At 41.9% G+C, this 13,704-nt stretch overlaps 1 protein-coding gene across 3 annotated transcripts in view; it reads left to right on the forward strand.

Annotated features, from left to right (window-relative positions):
- arvcfb (ARVCF delta catenin family member b) overlaps nt 1–13,704 on the forward strand; it is a 238,434-nt gene that overhangs the window by 106,991 nt on the left and 117,739 nt on the right. For 2 of the 3 annotated variants that reach the window (XM_042422419.1, XM_042422421.1), the window contains exon 1: nt 8,560–8,793. The exons of the other annotated variant lie outside the window; for it this stretch is intronic. In XM_042422419.1, the coding sequence (XP_042278353.1) occupies nt 8,773–8,793 (21 nt within the window). In that variant the 5' untranslated portion in view covers nt 8,560–8,772. Of the gene's footprint in view, nt 1–8,559; nt 8,794–13,704 lie in introns of those variants that run through there. 3 annotated transcript variants of the gene reach the window in all.

Here is a 13,704-nt window from a genome sequence, read left to right on the forward strand (position 1 = left end):
TCGCTCCAGCCGCCCTCCACCCACTTTCATCCCCACAGCCCCCCAGCCCTGTCTAGGCACAATGGATACAAAGGGCTGAGGGTGCTATAGCGACAGAAGATCTATCCTTCCACTGGCAGGGCCCCGGAGCCCCTGTACCCTCGTAAATCACCTGCCTAACAATGAGCCTTAGTTTACCCCCTCCCCTTCTCTATCTTTCCCTGTCTTCCTGTCTTACTATGCCATCAGGAACCTTCTTGCCTTCCATAAACACCCTAATTACCTTGGTGTGAAACTGCCTCCTTTGTTTATTTTTGTATCCCACACTGTTCCCTGGCCCTCCCACACCATTTTTCTCGCATTCTGTAGTTTCATGGATTTCAATTCTAATAATGTTGCTGCTTGTTTTTCATGTTTCAATATGCACCTAATCATGTCTCAGAGGTTGGAAGGTTAGTTGGTCCTTTGGATAAGCTGCAAATGTTTCCTCTCATATTATCTTTAGAGATAGATGTAAATGAGACAAATAGAGCAGCAGAACTGGAGTTCAGATGGAAGAGTGGATTGTCCAGTAATATCAGTATTCATAGTACAATGCTCAGGTCCTCCCAACAGTATGCTAACATCTACAGCACTGATTCCCAGAGTAGGTGCCATGGTACCCTGGGGTGCCCTGAGGATGGGTCAAGGGTTCCACAAGATTTGTTAATATCCATTGGTTTTAGCCTCTATGGATGGCAGAGTCAGTCAGTCAGTCTGTCTGGTAGTTGGTTGGTCGGTCCGTGCCTTTGATCCAGACTGAAATATCTTAACAACTATTGGATGGATTGCAGTTGCAATGAAATTTTGTACCAAGATTCATGGTCTCCAGAGGATGAATCCTACTGACTCTGGTGATACCCTGACTTTACCTCTAGTGCGACCAGCAGGTTGACAGTTTTGTTTTTTAGTAAAATGTTTTGACAACTATTTGAAGGATTTCCATGAAATTTGGTAAAAGCCATTGTTCCCAGAGGATGAATCCTAATAACTGGTTGATGCCCCCCCCCTCCCCTCAAAAAAAAGACATCACATTAAAATGACCTGCACAACAACGAGCATATGCAGTGTTAGCTATTTACTTCTTTTATTCAGAATAAATCAGAAAAGACAAAAGTAAGTAACTTACATTTACATTGTTAGAACAAGTTAGATTGTTATTATTTGTTTTGTTAGTTTGCTCAAATGAATTCTCATAAGATATGGTTTGTTTCATGTTTAGTTGAAAAAGTTGCATGTGTATGCATGTCATGTGGGTGGGGGTGGGCATGAAGTGGTGCAGTGGATTAAAAAAGTTTGTGAGCGACAAATCTAAAGGCAATGTAGTCCATTTACAAATCAAATTAATGTATCTATCATTTAGCAAGTAAAAACAGCTTGCTTCTTCCTGCATTTCTCAACCGTAATGGTAATCTTTTATTCACGCCACTTCAACATTAGGAGTCAAGTTTGAGGCAATGGCCCATGAATCACATGGCTAACTGCTCAAGGTTGGGGGAAAGTCCTTTTTGTGTCTGAGCTCAATACAGGGGTTGACATGGAAGGACAGGAATTTTTACTCAAGGTTGGTGTTGCGCATATTCCTCTTGTTCAGATGAACAGGGAAAGACAGGTTTGAAGGGGAGACAGCGGAAAAGCCTTTTGTACTGCGAGCTATTTATATTTCTCTGGGGCGGCTCAAACCTTCATCCTTCAAATCAGCCCCAACGCTGGTGGACTTAATGCCTGTCCTGGTGCACCTCCCTGCCATTTGATCACAATCCATTAAACCATTATACTCACTAAAAGCACTAAGAGGGGTATATGAAAACTACTCCCATTTCCTTTACCACATATCCTCTCCGTGTACTTGCATAGGTGAACAGTCTAAATATCTTTGAAGGGCACTGCCTCAGTCTGAAAGTCTCTGGACAGTATGGAAGTCTAAATATGTACTTGAAGATGACCATGCTAGTCTAAACTGACTTTTGGGCTTGGCCCTTAAGTTCAAAGACTAAACTGTAGCCCATGTGTTTAAAATAAAGCCCCTCTCCTTTACAGGACCATTCCTCAGTGCCACCTAAGGAATGTGACCTCACCCTTCCCAGTGTCCAGCAGGATAACCAAACAAGGTTGGACGCTGACCCCATTCAACTGAAAAAAAAACAACAACTAAATTGAAAACAGTCTTTCTAGGCTTTCTACTAGGGCTGGAGGTGTTCTTCAAAGCCTTGATTTAATTATCCTCATGAGTTTAACATACTAGTGCGACATTTTTACTACATGACTTACAAGCATGTAAATGGTCATCAAATGAGGAACAGAAGTAGCACTGAGCCTCGTTTCAGGGGTTTGCAGGAGTAAATGCACACTTTATTGGACAGAGCATTCCCTAATACTACAAATGGCAAAAAATACTTACAGCTGAACAATTCTTTTCAATTGCACCCCAGTTAATGAAGGTTACTACTGTACAACATGAATATTTAGGTCTCTTGCCAGGTAAAGTAAAGTGTTTCAGTCAGGCCCTTTACAGAATAAACTTGTCACTGAGCAAATACATGCAATCATGTAAACTGGCCATGGGATCTCATGTTAATTAAAAAATACAAATGGACATATGTGAACATGTTCAGTATCAGCATGGTGGAGTTGCATTCACATGCAGGGAGCCACTCAAATTCTGCATTTACAAAACACAGCTAAAGCTGATCATTCAACTGAAAAAAAAGTTTTAAAAAGTCTTCTGAAGACAGACAAACTAAATAATAGACAAGTCAACTGAGAGGGGGAAGTCTTAACACTCAGATGCACAACAGAAACAAACATCTTGGTGTTTGCTATTTTCTGTAAATCATTTCTCCTCCACCTGTGTTTTTGGAGTGAATATCAGCAAGTAGGTTTTTTGCAACAGGAGCTTACACTCTGCAACAATAGTCAAGGTTTATACCATCACATCATCATGACAAAATCAGGACCACACATACATCCACTGACTTTGCACTCTGCCAGACTGACTATATGAGTTCTGGCGTTGCCTCAGGTTGAGACACAGTAAACAGCTGGACAGACGAAAAGACTGGACATCACAGCCTGAAATTTGCAAAGCTTTGCTTTTTTGTGTCAGAGTTGCACACACACACACACACACACACACACACACACACACACACACACACACACACACACGCTCTAAAAATTTGTCTCAAGCTGAAGTCACAGGGCAGCAGGCCCCCCTTTATATGTTGGCGTATTTCTGAAGGGTGAAGTGGAAAGAGGTTGGGCAGGGTATGTGAACTGTCTCACACAGAGTGTCTGAGAGTGATTCTCGTTGTGTAGAGGATGATGGTAATAGCGCAGGAATGTGTGAAAAGACTGGCACTGCTCTTGACAGACCTCTTTCTCCAAGCACCTCATTCAAGCTGATCATTCTGTACTGAATAAGGCATACATACCAGTCATACATTCCCTGTGTGTACAAAAAAAATCTAATTTAAACTTAAACATTCTTTAGATGAATCAAAATTACAAATACAGCTGGCCATCACCACTTTTGTCTATGAATTTCCAGGCAATAAGACTAACAAGGGGATTATCAGATGCAATGGCTGAAAAACCTGCCAAGAAACTAGGAATCATGAGCCAACATGTACACATATTCTGAGGCATATGAGAACTGAAATTTTACCTCTCAAAAGGAGTTTTCCATTTAGCTGGCCCACAAGTCAATAAGAAATCTCAAAAAGATGAGAAAGAATTCTAATGAAATTTGGTGAAAAGGTGGGCACTAGACCATGGAGCAGCTGAGTAGTGATTATCATTTTCAGAAATTCCCTTCTACACCTACAGGGTTGAAGACTCTATTACAAATCCAAAGGTTTACAAGGGTTGAGCTAAAATTGGAGGTGAAAGATGTCTTGGGATGTTAAGAAACAAGATGAAGATTTCCTGTATGTCAGCCTCAAACTGATTCAGATTCTGTTGTTTATGCCTGATTCAGCATCCCAATTACACATGACAAGATGGAAAACTAGGGAAAAGCCTAATCCTGTTATAAATGTATTACAAATCTTGCTGTGCAATTACAGTATTGTGACATAACAACAGAAAATATAACCTTTTGATCTAAAGTGATGTCATTTAAACAGTGCTTTATTTCCCTAAATGAAGGGGAAATTGCCTTTTTACAAGACAAAAGCCCCCATTAGATTGGACTCTAATCCTCTGCATCGCTGAGTAGCCATTTTTCAAGGGGAAAATAAAACATGATAGTACAAGTCATTAGATAAGGGCTTTTTGCAGGCTGTGCCATTGTTATAATAAACAGCAGTCAGCCTGTAGCAGAGGACATCATCTTGGCCCTGTAGACTCTCACACATACGTTATTTCTGTCATCACTGTCTCTATACTTTACAGTGATTGTCCCAAAGAACTTAGGGTAGCAAAGTCTGTATCATCTTTAAAATCAACTTTTGAAGCACTTTTTTTTTGCAGAATTGCTATGTATTGTGCAGATTTGGTTGAATGTACTCAACTCTTGATTAAAGTTTGAGGGTAAAGTTGTGTTTCCTGGGAAATGTATTCTTGGCAGAGTGGAAAAGCATCTGAGGTTATTTTCAAAATTAGATGCTATTAAAGTCTCCTTTGAAACTGAAGATTATAAAAACATTATTTTTTTGTAATGAAACGGCATGTTGTGTATTTTCAAACCGCTAGTGGCTCTCCCTTCAGTGTACCTTCTGTACCTGCTTTCGCTCCTCTTTCTTTCTCTCTATTTTTCTGTGCAGCTGGCATCTTGAATGGAAGCAAAAAACATGATTTTAACAGATGCAGCTTCATTGGAGGTGTCTGGCTGTCAAGGCGCGCCTTGTTGCTGAACATTAACCTTTCTACCATCTGTTTCACACTGTACATCCTGACAGAGTAAAGCTGACTTGCAGGAGCTTTGATTACAACTCCTGGATTATTCATACACATGTACATTTATTTTACAAGGCCCAGGCGTGGGCTGGCTAGACTCAAGAGGATATAGCGTATGTCTGACAGTAACAGGTATTCCTGGAAACAATATGTATCACCAACCTGTGATGTTGAACACATTCCAGGAATTATTTTGAAATTAAATGTTGTTTTTTGAATATCCAGTTTACCTCCTGCTCTTTCTACTTTTACTTTATAAGCTACAGAAAGCTTATTGATGCTATGCTAACTGCATGGCAATGGTAGTCCACCAGTTGGTCTGTTGGTCAGTGTATCATATGATAAGTCCACCACTCTAGTCCATGCTGAATTTTCTCAACAACTATTGGATGAATTGCCATTAAATTACATCCAGACATTCATGATCCTCAGAGGATGAAGCCTTCTGCCTCTAGTGGCACCATGAGTTTAACATTTCTGACTTTTAGTTATATATCTAAACAACTGTCAGATGGATTGTCATGAGATTTGGTACAGCTTCCCAGAGGATGAATCCAAAAGTCTTTTGGTAACTGGCTTCCCCCCCCCAGTACAACCAGTGGTTCAAAGTTTTCATTAAAGTTATCAAGAGGGAAAGGAAGCTTCAAAATTTGGCAAATATTCCTTAAATCAATAAACACAACATTAAAATGTAAAATGGACACAGGTACAACACGTGTACAGATTGATAGAGAAGATAAAGAGTAATTCTTCAATGCTCATCCACTCCCATGAGTATTCCAAAGCTCTTAATGGATTTTTAAACATGGATATGAAACTCACTTAATGCTTAAATGACTTAAATGGAATGTGATATTGCAAGTCACATAAGATAAAACAAATGCAACACAGTTGAAGTTATTAGACTTCTTTTTTAAAACCACTTCTTGAAGGTAATGTTGTCTTAATGGTATTGTTGAATGGTATTGTTGAAAGTAAATAGATCTAAATGTAATGGTGCATGGTGGGCCAGGTCTTTCATTAAGAACAAATGGAGCAGTAACATCAGGGAGATGAAACAGTACTGCCAGGCTTGTGGAATGCAAAACCTCAGCCATTTCCCCTCCGTTTGGGATTTCTCCTTTCTGTTTTCTTTTTTTTTTTTTTGAGTCCAGTCATCCCTTTTTTCCCTTTCCTCTCTGTCCAGACTTCTCTCAAAGTTGTCCTTAGTTAAGCCTCCATCTACGTTATTAGATTAACATTCCTCCTCAGCCTTGGTCACAGTCATAGATATCTGAATGCAAATTCTTTCACCTACGTCCCACCCCTCCCTTATATCAAGTGCAGTAAGGGGAACGGGACAAAGAGGTGGAGAAAAAGAGCTGTGTGTGCGTGTGTGTGTGTGCGGGGTGTAAAAATCTGCAGAGTATGGGGTGCCTTCGCCTCAATAGGGGCAACTTTTTGTTTCGTGTGTGAGCCCCTGTTCACCTCCCTCCTCTTTTTCCTCGTCTCTCTGTCTATGCCAACAAGGGGGAGGGGTTGACGGGTTGACAGACAGACGCAGCTGGAGTGCATAGAGGGAGCTGGTCCCACCCCACCAAGATGCCAGAGATAGAGCGAGGGACCTAGACTCTCTGTGTGTGTGTGTGTGTGTGTGTGTGTGTGTGAGAGAGAGAGAGAGCGAGAGAGAAAGAGAGAGAGAGAGAGCGAGAGAGAAAGAGAGAGAGAAAGCTCCTGCTGCCTGTCTGGGAACCCTCCATTCTACTAACACACCTCCTCTTTCCCCCCTTTCTCTCAACCCTGGAGGTTTTTGTCCTCTCGCTGGCTAACTTTTTTGTTGAGTGTGTGTGTGTGTGTGTGTGTGTGTGTGTGTGTGTGTGTGTGTGTGTGTGTGTGTGTGTGTATGTGCGTGCAGTTCACTTCAGCTTCATTCCTTTTTTTGGATTGCTGCTTTCATTAGAGATGGGGGATTCTGCAGGGGCAACGGCTCCCTTTGCCCCCTATCTCTTTCCACTCTATACATACAGCATCTCTGCAAAGGAGAAAGCGGAGTCCCTCTTTTAGCTGTGTCAAACCAGCAGATAGCCAGAATTACACCGGATGTAAAGCATTTCTACTTTCAAAATAAAAGCATTATTGTTTCTCAAAAAACACATTGGTCAGCTTTTGAACAGTGGAAAGACTGCAGATACAAGTTGTCTGCTAGAAATTAGACTTCACGCTACATATATTTAGGTAAATACTACTTTGCAATACTGAGTTTTGTAATGAAACCAAATTCCTCTAACTCATTCTCTTAATGCACATTATGCATTATCGTGTTATCAAGAAGGAAATACCTGCTGTTAAGTACAGCAGAATACATATTTATTACAAAACCCCATTATCTTCACTTCTCTGGTGTGTTGGGAGTTCTGTAGGCATAATAGCAATGTTTAAAAGAGAGCATCTTTAATATTCAACTTTGACTGTTGCTTTTCATAGATAGTTTTACATACTTAAGCACTTAATGTCTTCTTAGTCAGTCACAGGATCTGATAACTACTATTAACAACAACTTCTGGAAGAAGCTTTGTATGTGCATGTTAATCTAAGCAGCAGTTATATTTGATAGTTTAGTTTGCTCACCAGATTAAGAGGCTGTTTTTGATTTGACATTAATTCTAAAGACATGGAAATTAATCACAGGTGTCAAAAGATATGTTATTGGTCTATTTTCCCTTGTAACAATATGGATCTTAAAGGTGCAGTGTGTAAAATTTAGTGGCATTTAGCAGAACAGACTTGGCAGAAATGGAGTATAATATTCATAAATATGTTTTAGGTAGTGTACAACCCCATAAAATAAGAACTGTGCTTTCGTTATCATAGAATAAGCCCTTTATATCTACACAGGGAGCGGATCCCCTTCCATGGAGGCCACCATGTGGCACTGCCATGTTTCTACAGTAGCCCAGAACAGACAAATCAAACACTGATTCTAGGGAGGGCCTTTTGCGTTTTTCGTGAGTTTCGTGGCCACCGTAGGTTCTCCTACCTGCTTGGAAGGGGAGGGTGAGGGGAGGGGTATTCAGATGGTCGCAGTCTGCAACCTCCCCGCTAGATGCCACTAAATCCTACACACTGGTCCTTTAACCCAATGTTTCTCCAACTTTTTCATGTCAAGGACCCCTAGGCTGACACAAATTAGACCATGGACCCCCATCTGATGAAATTTTGTTCCAGGGTCCCCCATCTGATAAGATTTTTGCTTTTAAATGTTTCATTACAGTAGGAGCATGAAACAAATGACCAACATAGTCATACATTCTGTCACTGTGTTTCTTATGGATGGAATTATAGTGAAAATAAATTATCCCTCTTTTTGCCGGGGACCCCCTGGAACTCCCTCAAGGACTCCTGGGTGTCCCCAGACCCCACTTTGAGAACCACGGCTCTAACTGGTGTCTTGAAATGAAATCATACAAGTTAAACTAGCTGTTATATGTAGCCTAAGAATTACTTTCATATTTTCATTCACAAATATGTTTTCAAGCTGTTGTCGCTAGCTGATATTCAACACACGTGCACAGCTTGATTTTGCAAGCGCGTGTATCAGTCGCGCGTTTACGTTGAAAGGCACAGCGCTGCACTTCCTGTGTTTCTCTGGTGAACTGCGTGCGGTTTGACGCGGCTGCTAGAGGATGGCTGCCCGGGTCTGAGCTGCTGCCTCTGCGCTCACAGAGGGAACACTCAGCGTAAATAGACGAGGAAAACGCGAGGAGACGAGAGGAGGAGAGGAGGGAAGAAAGAACTTTTTCGAGAGGAGGAAATAGTTGTCACACATTTCCCCGGGAGGTTTTTATTTTTCGGGAACGAAAGGGGGGATTTTGGACCATGCCTGCTGAAGTGAAACAGGTTAGTGTTGCTCTGCCGGTCTCCTCTCATCGTATCTTCAGCCTCTCTGACTCTTCTTGTCTTTCTCCTCCCAGACTAATTGATTCCTAATTTTTGGGGGGGATTTTGTTAAATATCTCTAATTTTTATCTTGGAACATCACTCTTTAATCCATTTACATACCTTTAAAAAAATAAAATAAACAGTTTAATACACGAGAGCAGAGATTCTGAGATGTATCGATGTCCTTCAGGATGATGGTGCGCGTGTGTGCGCGTGAAAGGATGTGCAGTCTGTGTGCACGTGTGTGCGCGATGTGCATGCATGTATACAGTAGAGACTCCTGCATGACATCAGATACAGGAAAGACTCTGCACTTACACCACTTAGTGACCATTTCATGCTGTAAATAGTCGTGACCGTGAGATATGTTTAGTGGTGGTCCTGTGTGTGTGTGTGTGTGTGGTTTGTGTGTGTGAGTCTGTGTGTGTGTGTTGTGGAGGTGCCTTGCAGTAAAGCAGTTCTGTGACTTATGAGTTCCTTGACACATTCATGGGCTCAGACGTGTCGGTAACACCTAGTGAGTGACCAGTGTGATCATGGGACAAGCAGTGAAGTATTGAAAGTTTGTCCCTGATCACTGCCTGTGAGGCTCTGAATGAACCCAGGCCAGGATTTATAGCCTGGACTATAGTGCCAATTGTGTGAGAGACATGGCATTAAACCCTTTTGTCTTTCACTTGCACAGATACCGCAGGAATGTGCTTTTGTTAGCTCTTGCGAGTGTGTTGCTGTGTCTGTGTGGGTGTGTGCGTACCAGGGCATGATGTGCATACATTATTGGAAGTGTTCCCTGTGTTTGAAGCGCATCCACAGGCAGCCTACACCATCACAACGCTCTTTTCCCCGCCGAGCTTGGCAGGGCTCAGATGCACAAAAAAAGGGAGACAGAAATCCAAAAAAGAAAGAAAGCGGAGGATTGAATAAGGTCAACTTCTCATCAGCACCGCTCTCCTCTGCTGGGCTGAGAGGGGTGGAGTTACCAAACCTGTCTGGCAGTGAAAAAAAAAAAAAACGTTCTGTCAGCTATCCACATTGCTCTGATAATAATACTTTAACAGTTGCCCCTGTGCATGAGTGCCACCCGATAACTGGAGGAGCCTCTGCCAAAAAAAGAAGCTGTTTTCCCTCCCTCACCCACTCTTTGTTTTTTCCATCCCTTTGCTTTTGATAAGTCTGAAGGCTGTGCTCCAAGTGCGAGCTGATGGATCAAAAGCACGGCCTGCCACTCAAAAGTAGCCAGTGGGAATCCTGGCTTATATTATGTGAATGGGATAAAATACATGTCAACAACCTGAGAGTATGTCCTCTCCAGATGTATCCCAAAATGGATTGCGGAGGTGCACGATGCCCCTTGTGTCCGTGACCCCTGTAAAACTGAGATGGTTGGAATACTTAGGGGCAGGCTGACATTGTAGCGTGACCTTTTCAACTCAGCTGGACATTCCTCAGCTAGGGAGCACCTGCTTGGGCAGTGCTAGAAGAAAAGGAGTCAGTGTGTATCCTAATCACATCTAAGCCATAAATGGATCAATTGCAGTGTCTGCCTTGTTTTTGTTGTTTTGCTTTCTATCTTTTTCTTGTTGTTTGGCCTTTAGTAACAGTGTGGAACAGGAATTGACTTGTCATTTAAACCTCTTTCAGCTTCCTCTTTCCACAACGATGCTCTATACTATACCTTATGTGTCCCTTAGGGTGTCTGATAGCTCAAACATCAGTTTTTATACTCAGAAGAATGTAGATAGTAGATGAGATGAGAGGGATGCTGATCTGCCTCGACCTCGTCTTAATACTGCAGCAGAGCTTACAGTAAATGAGTTTTAGCCCACTGAAGATTACTGCATAGCCCTCAATTAGTGGGGGAGCCTGCACCAGACCACGTCTGAGTTAAATATATACTGGCCTTTATTTTAGAACTTTACACCAGCAGGGTAGTGCCCAAATCCTCCGTATTCAGTTGCTGAGTCCATCGCATCCCCTGCTCATGAAAAATAGAAAAACAGATTTGTCGTGAAGGAGAAAGGAAAACACCATGAATAATCCAGTAGTCATCATCTTGCCAAGGTCTATCAAAAAAACGACTTTACTTTTCCTCTACAGCAAGAAGGACCCGTCTGAATAACAAAATAATTCATCTGTGATTCAGCCAAAGACTAAAGGAGGTCTTGTCTTCAGACTGCGGATTACTGCCAGATTTCTGACAGTTAGCGGGGCTTTCAGCTGCAGAAACTGAGCGCTCTCTCCCCTCTTGGATGCTGTTTGATTGCTTACCGAAATTAAAAAGCCTTCAAACTTCTCTCCATCTTTTCTCTTCTGCGGGGGTGTTTTTGCATGACAGCTCGACCGTCCTTGCGTGTTCTTTTCCATTCCTTTCCTCGGGCTACCCTTTTGTGACTGCAGTAGATGTTGTGCCGATCAATATTTGAAGACATGTGGAGCATGAGGAGTGGCATTGTTTGGGGAGTGGAGGTCATACGAGAATAATGTCAATGACCGGAAACATATGAACCATCAATAGCTGTGCAGAGTGCATCAATATAAGGGGCAAGTTTACTGGTGGGGGCCACACTGGTGGGTGGGGGTCATGAGTGCTGTTGTGTTTTGAAGGTGAGAGGGTCTTTGAGGAGGCATGATCATATGGTGGTGGGTGGTACCAGATGGTCTTCCCATCATGCAGCCTGTCCATACTGGCCATACTCTCCATGTTTCCCATACCGTTCCCATGGCTGCTCTTATCGCATGACCAATGACACAACATGGCTTGACATGTTACACTATCTGCCACCCTGCCTTCCATCTACCCATGAGCCACCCACCTACCCACTTCTTTCCCTGGATGCCTGTAATTTACATGTGAACAGCTGAGAGCATATATGTACCTCAACATGAGAACTAACACTCCACCGTCCACATGGCTCCCTCACCAGCACCCTATATATATATATATATATATATATATATATATGTGTGTGTGTATATCCAGTATACTTTGCAATCTTGCATACAGTAGCTTAATCAAATAGTTTGCAAATACTTCTTTATGATTGGCTGGAAGTACCAAACAGATGTAGTTTGGTCAAAAAAACCCCCAAAAACTTTATCATGCATTCTCAATATCAATACCTCAGTGTGCTTATGATTTTTTATTTTTTTCAGTTTCTCTAATGTTACCATCCTCATTTAGCAACAAAAGCCAAACATTTTATTAATATATATTATAGACTGTAAGTCAAATATATTTCAGCTATTGATCTATTCAGCAATTCAAAGATGCTTGACTTCCAGGAAATTGTTTAGGGCATTTTTGACTATTTTCTGAAATTCTCTTGCTCAAGGAGAAGTCTCGCTCTTGTGAGAGTTGAGTTGTTGCAGGAAGAGGAGAGGAGAGTTGGAGAGAGGAGTGCCGGGAGGAGTTTGTTGTGTCGGGGTACAGAAAGCGTAGCTCGGTTTTATCTAAAAAATTTTCAAAGTCATGGCTGAATATTTAGCTGATTTGGACAACAATTCGACTCTCGTGAGACTTCTCATTGAGTGAGACTTGGTGAAACACAATAACAAGCAGCAATAACAAGCACAATAACAAATGAAAGGTAAAGAAAAATGTTTCTCTGTATGGTCCTTTCCATAATGTTGTCAGACACTTGTAATAACAGTCTGAGCCTGTCAGTGGCAAAAACAAGCACTTTTAGAGGACGTACATTGAGGGGGTGCTATTGCCTCAAAGGATTACATTGCAGCCTGTTTCATGGCTGTCGGCTGAAGCTCTCTTGCTCAATACTTGACCAGTTTAAGAAATTGTTGTCCTCATTAGTCATTTAGACACAAAAAGATGAGAAAATAGGATTCAGGTTGAAAAATCCTGACGTTTCCCTTTGAATAATTGCACAAAATTGCTGTTAATTAATTTTCTGTCAACCAATAATTTCATAGCTCTAAACCAGTTAATCAAAAAATAATCAACAGGTTCACTGATAATGAAAATAGACATTGGCTCCATATGTTATATTGTATATTGTGAGGTGGTGGTAATATATTATGCTGCCATTACTGTAGTTCATTTTTGAAAGACAGCTTGAAATCTCCTGATGCAACATTATCCTGGACATCTGGTCCACCAAGTGGGTTAAAACAAACACTAGGAATTATGTGCAAAGGCTATTTGACCCCAGCAAGTATTACACTGCACTATACATAGTATACCGTATGTTCCTGCCCTATATCATATGAACACGCCCTCAGGTTTTTGGTGTTTACTCTGTAGTTGTGTTAGTAGTAGCTGGAGTGCTAGTAGTAGCTTGTAGGGCTCTATACCACTCAACCCTTGGCACCACAACCCCCCCCCCCTTCCTTTGGCTTCCCCTCTATCTGTCCTAACCCATTTGGCTGGCTGACAGTGTGACCGATGCAGGCCCGCACCCGTTCACTCACTGTCTGACCACTGGCGAGAACCATAATGCTCTCACAGCTTTCATCATCACGCTGATGGAATTAAAAAAAAAAAAGGTGAGTGGCAGTAAATTGGACGGCTGGAGGGGTTTGGGGGGGGGAGGGTGTAGATGGATGCTTTCATACTGCAATGTTTGGAAATGGCGTTGGGGAGAAGAAGCAGCGCATTAATGAGATGGCAGCTTATTATCTTGCTAGAGCTGTTGTTTCTTTTTACCTATTCAGCTCTACAGCGTGCCTATTATCAAAAATATGTGCAGGGTGCATACACTATGAATCTTTTACGCATGCATATATTTCATGCACATCCCTGCCACCATTATATTGCGTTCCATTTTGTACAGCAACACAAGCAACTCCCAGTCAGCTATTAATGACAGCTTGGCTGATCAAGACTTGTTTGTGCTTTCGCTGTGGCCAAATTTG

This window comes from Thunnus maccoyii, chromosome 9, assembly GCF_910596095.1.
Source record: "Thunnus maccoyii chromosome 9, fThuMac1.1, whole genome shotgun sequence".
Taxonomy (NCBI): Eukaryota; Metazoa; Chordata; class Actinopteri; order Scombriformes; family Scombridae; genus Thunnus; species Thunnus maccoyii.